Source organism: Juglans regia, chromosome 7, assembly GCF_001411555.2.
Source record: "Juglans regia cultivar Chandler chromosome 7, Walnut 2.0, whole genome shotgun sequence".
In the NCBI taxonomy this organism is placed as follows: Eukaryota; Viridiplantae; Streptophyta; class Magnoliopsida; order Fagales; family Juglandaceae; genus Juglans; species Juglans regia.
The window spans coordinates 29,837,116-29,850,397 of NC_049907.1; the positions used below are offsets into that span (position 1 = coordinate 29,837,116).

Below are 13,282 nucleotides of genomic sequence, written 5' to 3' on the forward strand. Positions count from 1 at the left end.
CCAAAACATAAATTTAGCCAAGAACATCATCACTTTGGCCTAACCAAATATCTGAATGCATAAAATTTCATATGTTCGAAACTAACATCAAATATCTGTTCGAAACTAACATGTATATAAGATGCTTAGGATCTTCCAATAAAAATATCAAAGCCATTGGAATAAGATTAAACCATAAAAGATTTAAACTTTCTCAAAACAGAAACTGTTTTTCCTGTTCCAGTTTCTAAGTTTCTAGACCTAAGAAAATATTTCACCAAAACATTTAATTATGCAAAAAATCCTCAACCAATAATCATATACACATTTTAACAGTACTCCATAAGAATTTCGGACCAAGATCTATTCATTAGCTTGGTCAAAAACTCCAAAATATAACACACTCTCCAGTTTATCGACCAGAATGACCTTTCTGGGGTATAAACAACTTTTGACTAATCAAATGATCTCCAAATGGAACGAATAAGGTATACACGTAAACTAGACTCCAAAATAAAGAACTTTTATGAAGGAAACTTTGCGAGAAAACACTTAAAAAAGCTTCGAAACAGGCGTTCAAACTGTCCGAGAGTGCCTTTTGTGTTCTATGAAGGAAAAGTGTAAAGGAGAGCTGCTTTTCGTGGGAAGTGGACTGGAGAGCTTCTTACACAAGCTATGTAAAGTGATAAGACTGAAGGAATGGTTGAGTGTTGGCCTTTTCTTCTCATAAAAATCAGACCAAGATCTTTTCTCAAGGTGGAGTGTGAGAGTGAAAGAGTGAGGTGGCCCTTTAGCTTTGTCTTTCAAGAACCTTCTAGGCCCTTCTTGTAAAGATCTGGCCAGCCAAGTGGGGGTACAAAACTTAGCCATGAAGTAATCCTATGGTGACCAAATTTGTGGGCCTTAATGGGCCTAAACCGAATGGGCCTAAAGTTTGGGGTTTAAAGAGGGTTTGGGTTGCTATCAAGCCCAAATCCAATATCACTTGGTCCAATCAATTTTTCAAGGTTAACAAGGTTGGATAATGATTTTCTAACACAAATTTGAAGGATTAATAGCATGTGGAAGTGATTTAATCAAGTGATTAAACACAATGCTAGAAATCGGATTAGAAAATGTTTAGAGGCCAACTTTAGGGTTTTGGGAAAACCGTTTAGGGTTTCGATTTCAACAAAACTTTTGGGATTTCAATTGGATTGCCACCATTTAGGGTTTCACTAGGATTGAAAACCTCTTTGGTCTGGCACAATATGGTTGATCAGATGAAACAAAGTTTTGCTTAAGTAACATGATTTCACAGCTTGATTCCTTCAAATCCATCAAACGTCCCTCATGGTACCAGGTGTCTAATATTACTCACTAAGTGTGGCTAAGATCTTGCCAAGTGTCCAAATAAAATTTCTCTAATCTAATTTGGACATTCCACACTGTGATTTTGAAACACTAGAATTGGTGTGCTTACCGAGGTTACTATTCACTCCGAAAAAGTGCATCATAAACTTAACACTAAAAATTTCTAAATATTCATATTAACCTACAATGAAAATATTATACCGAAATTCAACCTCGAAGTGCCCCTAAAAATAATTTCACAATTTTCAACAGACGTTTCGTCAGGAATTATGAAAATAGGATATTGCCCCATAAAATTCTAAATAATCCACTGAGTCTAATGGCTTGGACCATAATGCATTCTGACACTTCTAACCACCTCAAATAAATAAAACTCATATTTCTAGCACTATAGTGAGTGATAACACTGACTATATTGATAGACTAAAACCTATGCGATTGGTCGATTCATAAAAACTTATGGAGTTTTTACGAGATTCTTAAAGTCAATAGAAATTCCACCAATGAATTTCTAGCGGGCTGTTACATGTTATTTGAGGAAGAACGGATCAACCGGTTTGAAGATCTTCTCTTCTAATATACTAGTTAAGTGTGCCATGTGCAAGGGACGTGCTTGATTCCTAATTAAGCGTGCACGTGGGATACACACACACACACACACATACTATAAGTGGCTCTTGGTGGTGGTGTGTTTGGAATGTTCATTTATGGACTACTCCCCACACATAGAGGCGAGCATTTTTCTTTCCAAGATGCTCGCCGAGGCGGCAAGCACTTTTGCTCTTCCTAGTGCTCACCTAAGAGTGAGCAATTTTTTCCTTTCAGTGGTGCTCTTTTGAAGGTAAGCACTTCACTTTCAACGATGCTCGCTAAGATAGCAAGCACTTTTGCTCTTCCTGATTCTCAGCAGGGGCGAGCAAGCACTTTTACTGTCCTCTATGCTCTCTTTGGGGGTGAGCACTTTTCTCCCCCGATGCTTGCCTAGGGCTGAGAATATTTAGTTTCGCAATGCTTGCCGAAGTGTCAAGCACTTTCAACGATGCTCGTTTTGGGGCCGAGTAGTTTGCCTTTCAGTGGTGCTACTAAGGAGGCGAGCACTTTGCTATCCCCGATGCTCTCATAGGGCTAGCACATTTTCTCTCATGATGCTCGCTGAGGTGGTGAACACTTTTTCTCTCCATGTGCTCGCTTGGGGGAATTGACTTTTTCTCTCTACGATGCGCACCTAGGGGCATGCACTTTATTGCCACTACAACATTATATGTTTTTTGCGGCGCCCACAACTCGACGCAACAAATAACCCAACTGTCGAAAATACCCTTCAACCATGCTTTTTCCACTGCAGACAACACGCCACGATTTAGCCCCAACTTCTACTCTTGAGTTTGCCGCTAAGTGAACCACTGCATTTATGCCCTAGCTTCATCGATTGCGACAACGATAAAGCCAAACATTCTACTGCCACTATTGCTATCCACTGAATCGGTTGGGTCGCCACAACATCTACAAGCTCTCCCTACGGGCTGAAGATCACTGTGATTCGAAGTTCAATCTCGACGATTGATGCAACCGCCAGTTGAAGTTAACTACAGATTAATTCCCCGCTGTAGAAGAAATAGGCCGCGACGAAAATACTATTGACGGCGTTTTGGGCAAATGCTGATCCGAAAATTGCACAGCCAAAATATATTAGGATTTTCAGTGCATTTAGGGGATTTAATTTCCCCCTCAGATTTTTCCCTTTTCTAACGATTGTTGCAGTCATTCCACAATTTGATCTCTAAAATTTCAAATATTTTATAAAATTTCAAATATTGTTTTTTAGAATTTATGATATTCATGATTTATGGAAATGGTACTCCTCCCAACTGAGAGTGCATGCGCATGCATATTGGTGTTTGAGCATGAGAAAAGCTGGATGAATTACAAATCAATAGAGATTTATAGGCACCATAAACAATGTTCAAGGTACATTTGACACTTTTAGGAACTAAGTGGTCATCTAGTCTGATTCATACTTTTGTATAATCTCCATTGGGTTTGCAGATCATGATATGGTTTTCACACACATGACAGACACACACACACACACACAAACACACACACACACACATATAATAGATCATATATATCTTGATCAATTTTGTCATGTTCTGGCCAGATGCAAGCATACAAAATCATGGTTTCCAATGCCTGCATTTGGTTTTGCATATGATAGATAAGTTAATTAGAACACTTGGTCTACATGATTCAACCAAATTGCATGCATATAATATTTTGGTACTACCAATAATGATAGAAAACAACCTTATGCTACCAAAGACTTGGAAGATTGATATTAAAAAAAAAAAAATACTTGAGGGTAGTTTACCATTCATCTCATCAACTAGAAATTACTGTTTCAAATTGTAGTAGATGATAACTTAGTTTAGCAGTCTCACAATGCATCCATACTTGTTATTTCAACATGCCAACAATCCTACTATCTCTACGTGTACATGTACATAATCCACAAGAATTTTTACACTTAGAAGTTGCTTGGGGTATTGGCTAGCACATCCCAAAAAAGCTTTGCCCTTAGAAGGTGAATTGACCTATTGCAATACACATTAATGTCATCAAATCAGATCATATCATGCATCCAATTTCTGTGACACCACCAACCTAGAATAAGCTATGGTTATCCCTATACCATTAGCATGCATATCCCATGAAGTTATGAATTGGATATGCATTCTAAACATATACATTAGCATGCAATCCCATGCACATGAGCATATCCCTATACCATTAGCGTACAGTACTGAATTATTTCTTCATGCATCATGAAGTATTTGCAATGGCCAAACAAGTTAACAAATGTGATTTTATCTTATATAAGATAAAACAATCTACAAAATTCCCTCCATCACCTAAAAAAATAATCCAAGATTTTCCTTCATTTGATGTTGGGATTTATTTGTGGTTATGTTGAGTAGAAGCAAGTGAAGGGGCTACATGTCATTTATATACAAGCTAAAAATTAATGGCATTTTCTAATCCATATAATGATGAAATTATTAACCAAGGGCCATGAGTTTCTATTTAATTACCTTATGTTGACAGGGCCATGACAAACTATTCATCCAAAGCACTATAACAATAGTTCTGATCTAAGGAAACACGTGTATTCTAAACAATAAATCATTAAACCAAACCTGCAAATGCTTGCATTAAATAATTAAGAAATGTTCTCTATGCATATCATAGGTTATAAATTCAAAGCTGGTCAGGCAAGCTACCAGCTATATAATTTACTAGCATGCTGTCAATATTAGGGTCATAGTTTAAAACCATGTTGTAGGTCAACCATGCAAATTCTGAAACTCCCAACAACATTTGCATTTAGTACTACTCTATTTGAGTTAGATTATACAACATGTTAGCCTATCAAATTGTAAATCAATGAAACAATTAGAAACTTAAAATTGTATTTGTGCACTTTGATTATAAATAACATATATGTTATCACTGAATGAGTCATACATGACCTGTCAAAGCAGGATAATACATGTAGTATCCCTATTCTTACTATTCCTATTTCATTGATGAATGAAATAGGAATAGTTTTCCTCCCTTTTACTAATTACATTTAAAATGCATACTATTTTTTGGGATGAACTTGTAACAAAAGTTCAAGTGACCAGAAATTTCATGGACTTTGCTATTCTTTGACATAAAAAGTCTTAGTAATCTCAGCTTCAGAGGAAAGTATCGCAATACCTTCTGGGGAATCTTCCATTTTTTCCCTCTAGTTGACACCCACCTTGACTCCTCGCATTTAGAACAAGCTTCTTTGTGCGCATCATGTTTCCAAAATAGCATGCAGTCATTTGGATAGGCATCTATCTTCACATAACTAAAACTCAAACCATGCTCAAGTGTCGGGTCTTGTGGTATGAGTTAGTTTTTTTTTTAATCATTCATCAACTTTCATTCACTGTAAAATGTTACAAAGTTTGTCCTTTACAATATATTGTTGTATAGAGTTTGGTACATCTTCCATCCCGAAATGTTCCTCATCATTCAATAGAGCTATTCTTGCCAAATTATGAGCCATTTCATTGCTTTCCCTATGACTGAAAACCACCTTCCAATTGCTGTGCAGACTCCTCAATTGCTTAATATCTTCAACAATCTGACTCCATCTGGAGTCCTCCTCTTCATCTGACATCACAGCCTCAATCAATTCCTTTGAATCTCCTTCGAAGACCACATCCACCACTCCAATCTCCAAACATAATCCCATGGCTCTCCACAGGGCCATCCCCTCTGCCACATAGGAATTTTGGGCTTCCCTTCTTCAAGCACACATAGCAGCCACTACCTCCCCCTGCCTATCTCTAATTACCATGCCCATTCCCATCTTTGAGCAACTCTGGTCAAGAGCCCCATCGAAATTGACTTTGAAAGCTACACCAACAGGGCATCTCCAATGGCATTTTTCTCTTTCCCCTCCCTCCCCCTTATTAAACCCAGTTTTTTTCTCATTTGTTGAATAAAAAGCCTCCAACCCAGTAACTACAATCTGTACTACATTACCAGGCCTCCAAAACTTCTTCACAAACACATATTTGTTTCTTCTATACCATATACCCCTCATTATTATAGCCACCATTTCAGTGATTTGATGATCCATACCTCTGCACAAGTCCAACCATTTTTGTACAAAATCACACTCACCAGTAGGCCACTTACTAATAGGACTCATTGTATCCCCCCATACATCTACTGTTGCAGGGCAAGACCACATTACATGAGATATTGTTTCTTGATTCAAATTGCATATTGGGCACAAAGGATCCTCTACAATCTTTTTCTTCCAGAGATTTTTCCTCGTGGGTAACAAATCACTAACAGCTTTCCACACAAATAGCTTTGTAGCAGTTGGTACATTCATGCTCCAAATTCTTGACCATATCTCATCTTTATTCTCGAGATTAGAAGGTTCACCACCTGTTTGCAATAACCTTTGCTGGACCATGTGGTAAGCACTCCTCACCGAGTACTTCCCATTCTTTGTTTGACCCCACACAAGTTTATCTGCTATGCCCCTTTGACTGACAGGGATTGATCTCACAATCTCCGCTTCCTCCTTTGACAACACAGCATTTACCAAATCCAACTTCCAACACCTATTTTCCTCATCTATTAATTCACAAACTTTTGCCTTAGCTTGCAACATCATTCTAGGAGATTGTACACAATGAGTAGTTTTAGTAGGCAACCATTTTTGTCCACAAATCTTGATATCCTTGCCATTACCCACCCTCCATATAGCACCTTCCCTTACCACCGCCATTTCTTCCCATACACTTCTCTAGATTAGAGAAGGGGATCTGCCAAGAGTTGCCTCCAAGACCTTCGAGTGCTTATAATATTTTTCCTTGTAAATTTTAGCAACTAAGGAATGAGGATCTTTTAGTAATCTCCACCCCTATTTAGCAAGCATTGATTTCCATATTAAAACTTGTCAAAGATCTGAATCCCATTCCTCCCTTCATTTTTGGTCTTCCCATTTCACTCCATTTCTCCAATGAATACCTTTCTCGTTCTGACCTTGGCTCCACTAAAATCTCGAGAAAATGCCTTCAATCTCAGTGCACAATCTTTTGGGCAACAGGAAAACACCCATTGTATAAGTTGGTACAGCTTGCAATACAGCTTTAATCATCACCTCCTTCCCAGCTTTTGAGAGAAAACTAGTCTTCCAGTTTTGTACCTTCATACATATCCTTTCTTTTATGCTTCGAAAAGCATTATATTTGGATCTTCCCACGAAGGCAGGTAGGCCTAAATATCATTCATAGCTATCACATATCATTGCACCAGCTTCATGATTGACTCTTTCTTACTTTACTTTTTGTATTTTTGCTAAACATTATAGAAGTTTTTTCCTTATTAAGTGCTTGGCCAGAAGCAGCTTCATAGAGTTTTAAAATTTCAAAAACTCTCCTCCACTCATCTACTTTTGACCTGCAAAAAAGCACACAATCAAAAAGTAGGTGATTCACCCTCAATCCTCCTCTACAAGCAGCACTTCCCCTTATGTCTCCCTGTCTCTCAGTTGTATGAAGCATTTGGCTAAGACCTTCTGCACATATGATAAAAAGGTAAGGGGACAGGGGGTCCTCTTGCCTTATTCCTCTAGTTGGCCTTATAGATCTCCCAGCCTTTCCATTTATAAGAACTGAGAAGCTGACACTTTCCACACATTTCATAAGTAATCCTGTTATTTTGTCCCCAAACCCCAGTTTTAACAGCATTGCCCTTAGGAAAGGCCACTCAACTCTGTCGTAGGCCTTTGACATGTCCAATTTAACTGCCATACTCCCTTCACCACCCCTCTGCCTCAACCTCATTGAATGTAGCATTTCATATGCCACCATTATATTATCTGTTATTAACCTCCCCGGTATAAAAGCACTTTGGTTTTGGGAAATCATAGTAGGTAGGGCTTTCTTAATCCTATTTGCTAACACCTTTGCAATGAGCTTGTATAACACATTACAAAGGCTAATTGGCTTGAACTCTCTCACTGAGGTTGGATTTTTCACTTTGGGAATCAGTGCAATCAAGGTATGGTTTAACCCCATGCTAATCTCTCCCCCATTCAAAACATCTAACACTGCTTTACAAGTCTCATCTTTTACTGTTTCCCAATGGTTTTGGTAAAACCCAGCCCCAAACCTATCAATCCTCGGGGACTACAAGGGAGACATCTGCTTTAAAGCCAACTCCACTTCTCCCATAGTGAACACTCTCTCTAAAACCCCTCTCATACCTTCATCAATTTTGGGTCTAGTATGCTGCACACAGTTCACAATATCATCAGAGGAAGGATTCGAAGATGTATAAATTTTCCTGAAATAATCCCGGAAAGCACATTCTACTTCTCTCAGACTCCACCACCCTTCCTTCCTCATCCATGATGGATTTAATTGTATTTTTCTTTTTTCTTTAACTTGCACATGCATGGAAGATTTGAGTATTCTTATCACCATATCCTAGCCATTGTTTCTTTGCCCTCTGCTTCCATCTGAAATCCTCCTGTTCCAGCAAGAATCCCAACTCTTCTCTCAGCTTCTTTATTTCCCCCATTCTCTCGGGCTTTTCATAAGCTTCCAGTAAATTTAACCTCTCAATTTTTTCATTTATGGCCCCCTCTCTAGCTCTTATTAAACCCCTATACCATCTACTTAAAGCCCTTCTACACCCTGTTAGTAGATTTTGAATCTTTTTTAAAGGCTTCCTCTCAATATTATCTTTTCTCCATTCATCCCTTACAATCTTATTGCACTCCTCCTCCATACCCCAACTCATCTCATATTTCAAATTTCTTCTCTGTTGAAACCCCCCAGCCTTCCCTCCCACAGATAGAAACAAAACCTTGTGGTCAGAGACCTGTGTTCCCAGCACCTCTACCCTTCTCTCCAAGAACCTACCCATCCACCTCTGATTGGCCACCCCATGATCAAGTCTCTCCTTAATGAAGGTATGGTCCTCATGCCCATTAGATCATGTGAATTTGTTCCCTATCCAATGAGTTAGGTATTTGGATGTGTGGAAAAGCAGTCTCTAACAATTGTAAAACCATGTTGAATGACTTGATAGTCCACCCACCAACAATTTTGATATGAAGCAACTTGACTATAAATGAGAGCTTAGAAAACTTCTTGCAAGTTGGATAAAGAGGACGTCTCGCATCCTCAAACAATTGTTCAAATGTTTTTGATTGCTAATCACTCATGGTGGGCTCTGAAGTAGTACCATATTCACCGAACGCATGGTCAATGAATGATGCAGCCCGTGTCCTCTATCATCTCATCCATATCATCAATAAAATTATGAGATTCATTATATGTATCGTCATTACCGTCTAACGAATTCACACTCCAACTTTCACCCTCCCCACGAAATATCCAATGTGTATAACTTGGATCAATACCTATCGTGAATAGATAACTTTTGACTTCATTGATTGGCAGGAATAGATTATTACGACATCTCCTACATGGACACTTGATGGTAGTTCTTCCAGGTGAATGGGCTTTTGCCATGGTGAGGACATTATTAATCCCTTCACCACATTCACGTGAAGTAAACATGTTTGGCACGTGCATCCAATTCTTGTCCATTCCTAAATGAATATCGATTAAGCAAAATGAATAAAACCTTGAGCACATCAATGAAATAATTCGGGTCCAATCGCTAAAAACGATTAATTAAACATTATAAGAACAAGGAAGTTAATGGTTTCAAACACTCGTTGTCAAAAACTGTGTTTGTATGTCACTAATAATTTGGTATATGACTAACATGCCAAAATTATATAAGAAGCATAGAACTTGAGAGAAATTCTCTGACACGTCACATTATCATGTTTATGTTAAGAGGATATAAAAAATGGACAGATCTCTCAATTGAATTAGACAACAGAGAAGTCCTTCAATCTCTATAAGTCACGTGTTAATGACAATTCATGTAACCCAAGAACAGAACATGCGTTTAATGACAATTCATCTAAGGATAGAAATAAAGTTCTGATATAATGTCATTGCTGGAATATAGATCTATGATACAATCAATATACCTCAACAAAAAATAGTATCAAAATTGTCTAAATTTGATCAAATATTGGGTCAATAGTTGCTGAAATGAAAGCATCAAAGAAATTGGCCTACGCCTGTAGGAACATGTGGGTAAATATTGGACAGCACTAGGGGTTACAGCACTGCAAAAGGGTCAGTATGCTTTTAGCTAGTTTGATCAGAGACCTTTTTTGAAAATCATTTAAATCATTTTTGAACTTCTAACAAAATTTGTACGTTCTCCATGCTATTTCTCTTGTAATCTTAATCACCAATCCAGATTTCAAATCTGCATTAAGCTGGGTCCGACTAAGAGTTGTAGATAGAGAGAGAGAACATCAATGACCAAACAAATCAGGAGAGAAAGGTTCGGAGGGTTTATTATCGACGAGGACACAACGGTTTTCACAGAGGCTGACGAGAGCAGGAGCGGCGGCTGCCAAAGTTGTCGATATGCCCTGTTTCGTCAGTGAAGCAAATGAAGAAAAAAATTAGGGGAAAATAGGCGATGTGTAGACTGTTTCGTGGATTATTAGCTTAGATTTTATATAAGACTATTGCGGCGAAAAAAGTCGCTAAGTCCAAGAATTCACAGCATCAGTTTTGATTTTTGTTGAGGCAAAACATTATTGCCGCAACAAATAATCTAATCTTTGCACAACACTTTTTCGTCGCAATACATAATTCCTTTTGCGGTAACTTCGTTTTCCGTAAATAACAGCACTGCAAATTCATTTTAACGGCGACATTATATTCGCCGCACTAGCTTTACACATGAATTTTTATAATTGTCCATTTTCGGCGAGGACGAATCGCCGCAAACAGAAGTAACCATCAACGTCTACGAAAAGTAACGCTAATACCCAGCCTATTTGATGCGATAGTAATTAAGGCGCCTAGTTTCCGCCACAAAAAGTTTTTATTTCCAACTATCTATGAAATCAACAGCAAATAAACACCTTTCCGCAAATTGAAGCGAAATTGAGACCAAATATGTCTGCCGGAAAAAACAAATGCAGCAAAAGACTGCATTTGTTGTAGCATGACCAAAATACTGGCCTAAGGGCAAGTACATTGCTTCTGCGATGCTCGCCTGTGCTCTTCACGATGCTTGCGTTGGCATGAGCACTTTGCCCTTCAGTGGTGTTTGCTTGTAAGAATCAAAATATTCTAGAGAAAAAAAAAAAAAAAAACTAAGTTGAAGATAGGATGCTGACTCACAATAAACATTTTACCACCATATTTCTTGTTATATCAGTTTAGAACCAAACAAAGAGGAGGCTAGAGAGGGATTGAGGTTTTTCTAAAGGACCATGAAACCCATTTTATGGGACAATCAAAATATTACTACCTGTTATACTCTCTTTTTTCATGATGGATAAACATACGCATTTTCATCTAAATAAACACTATTAACTAAGAAGGGCAAATTCAAATTTGCAAAAAATATGTCTTTATTTTTATTGAAATACTTGCATATTTCAAAAGTCTCATCTATTTTGGAACAACCCAAACAAGAAAAGCATATAATCTATTTTGCTCTCCATGGTGCTCGCTTGGAGGCGAACACTTTTGCTCTCATTGGTGCTCACCTAGGGCGAGCTTCATGCTTTTTCACGATGTTTGATGAGGTGACAAGCTTCATACTATTTCATGGTGCTTGCGACGAGGAGCATTGTGCTTCATTTAGGTTGCTCACCGTGGGATGAGCACTATTCTTCCTACGGTGCTCCCCTAGGTGGCAAGCAATTTTGCTCTCATAGGTGGCAAGCAGTTTTGCTCTCTGTGATGCTTGCTTAGGGGGTGAAGGCATGACTTGTTCTTCATAATTATCAGTATGCATTTTTCGATTCTCCAACATGCAGTGTTCACCCAGAAATTTCACAAGCATATGGTGCATGCATATGCTTGTCATGATGAGCTAGAGCTTGTTTCATCTACTTAGCGCATTATGAGTAGGTGAGCTTCAAGCTAGGGGATCCATGCCCCTAGGTTGTCCTTCTATCTCTGGGGAGAGCATAATACCTGCTCACTGCATATAGTGGCAAGCTCAAACACAGGTTATCTGAGGTGGCGAGCACTTTTGGTCCCCACAGTACTCACTTGGAAGGCTAGCTCTTTGCCTTTCCGTGAATCTCATTGAGGTGGCAAGTTTTATGCTATTTCACGATGCACGCCAGTGTGAGGGTTATTGTGCTTCATTGCTTGTCGAGGTGATGAACATTTTTGCTCTCGCGTTGCTAGCTTGGATGGCAAGTACTTTTGCTCTCCATGGTGCTAGCCTAGGCATTGAGTACTTTTTCTCTCCATGATGCTTAGTGCATGCCGGTGAACACTTTTTCTCTCCATGGTAGTTGCATGAGGCAGGCACTATAAAAAAATTGATACCTATTTTGAACTCTGGCATTAGAAATGAGAAGCCCCAAAGAAGATTTCCAAGATGAATACACTGTCATAACTAACTTTGGAAGACAAAATGACATAGAAACAATAAAACCTAGAAGCAAAATAGTGAGATACGAATGCCCTTTTCTAGGATTTATAACAAAGTGAACCAAGGATTTTATATGGCATTTTCAAAAGGAAAAAAAATAAGAATCTGACCCAAACCACATACCAAAAAAAGAAACTCTATTTTATCGATAGCTATAGAATAGGAGTCCCAAAATGACCAGGCACAGGAAACATAAAATAAACATCCATACAATAAGTGGGTCAACGCAAACCAAGTATCCAAAATTTTTAATAATTCAAAGAAGGAAAAAAGCACACTACTAAACCAACAACCTATAAAATACATGTAAAAAACAAGAACAAAACCATGGAGCCAGCCTTGAGCAAGGCTTCGTTTTTTCTACCTCACGAGAGATGACAGGCAGAGAGTGCAACAAGAATAGAACCAAGTGAGACTACAGACTCCTCGGCCGAATGTGAGATGATAACATATATGACACCATGTTGGGAACAAATGATGGCCATGCTGAGGCCATCCCGTGTGGGTGTTGTAACAGATGACGAAAGATACGCTTGAAGATTTGCCAACTGATCTGAAGGGCTTTCCTCATTTGGTTTGGGAATGATTTCTCAGGACCATCAGTCCTTAACCATCTTCAGATAGAGGGAAGAAGGAAGAAGGCCTTCGTCTTTGAGATTGGACGTGATTGAGATGGGATGCTTCCTGCTTGTTTAGCTCAGACATGATGGAAGCAAGAGTAGTCAATGTGAGTGGTGAAATTGGTAGAATGGCCTTGAAATGGGCAGCTGGGAAGAGAAGTAGGCTACTCAAGAATGATGAATGTATTAATCTATCAATATGAACC

The 13,282-nt window shown here is 38.5% G+C and overlaps 1 protein-coding gene across 1 annotated transcript; it reads right to left on the minus strand.

The window, feature by feature from the left end:
• Nucleotides 1–8,331: 8,331 nt before the first annotated feature.
• LOC108979571 lies at nucleotides 8,332–8,820 on the minus strand. Its single transcript, XM_018950275.1, has one exon. It carries the CDS (start codon nucleotides 8,818–8,820, stop codon nucleotides 8,332–8,334), a length of 489 nt encoding a protein of 162 aa, XP_018805820.1.
• Nucleotides 8,821–13,282: the final 4,462 nt, after the last annotated feature.

Excerpts from the sequence above, each read along its gene's own strand:
- LOC108979571 (XM_018950275.1), bottom strand. The coding sequence starts at position 8,820 with ATGGGTAGGTTCTTGGAGAGAAGGGTAGAGGTGCTGGGAACACAGGTC.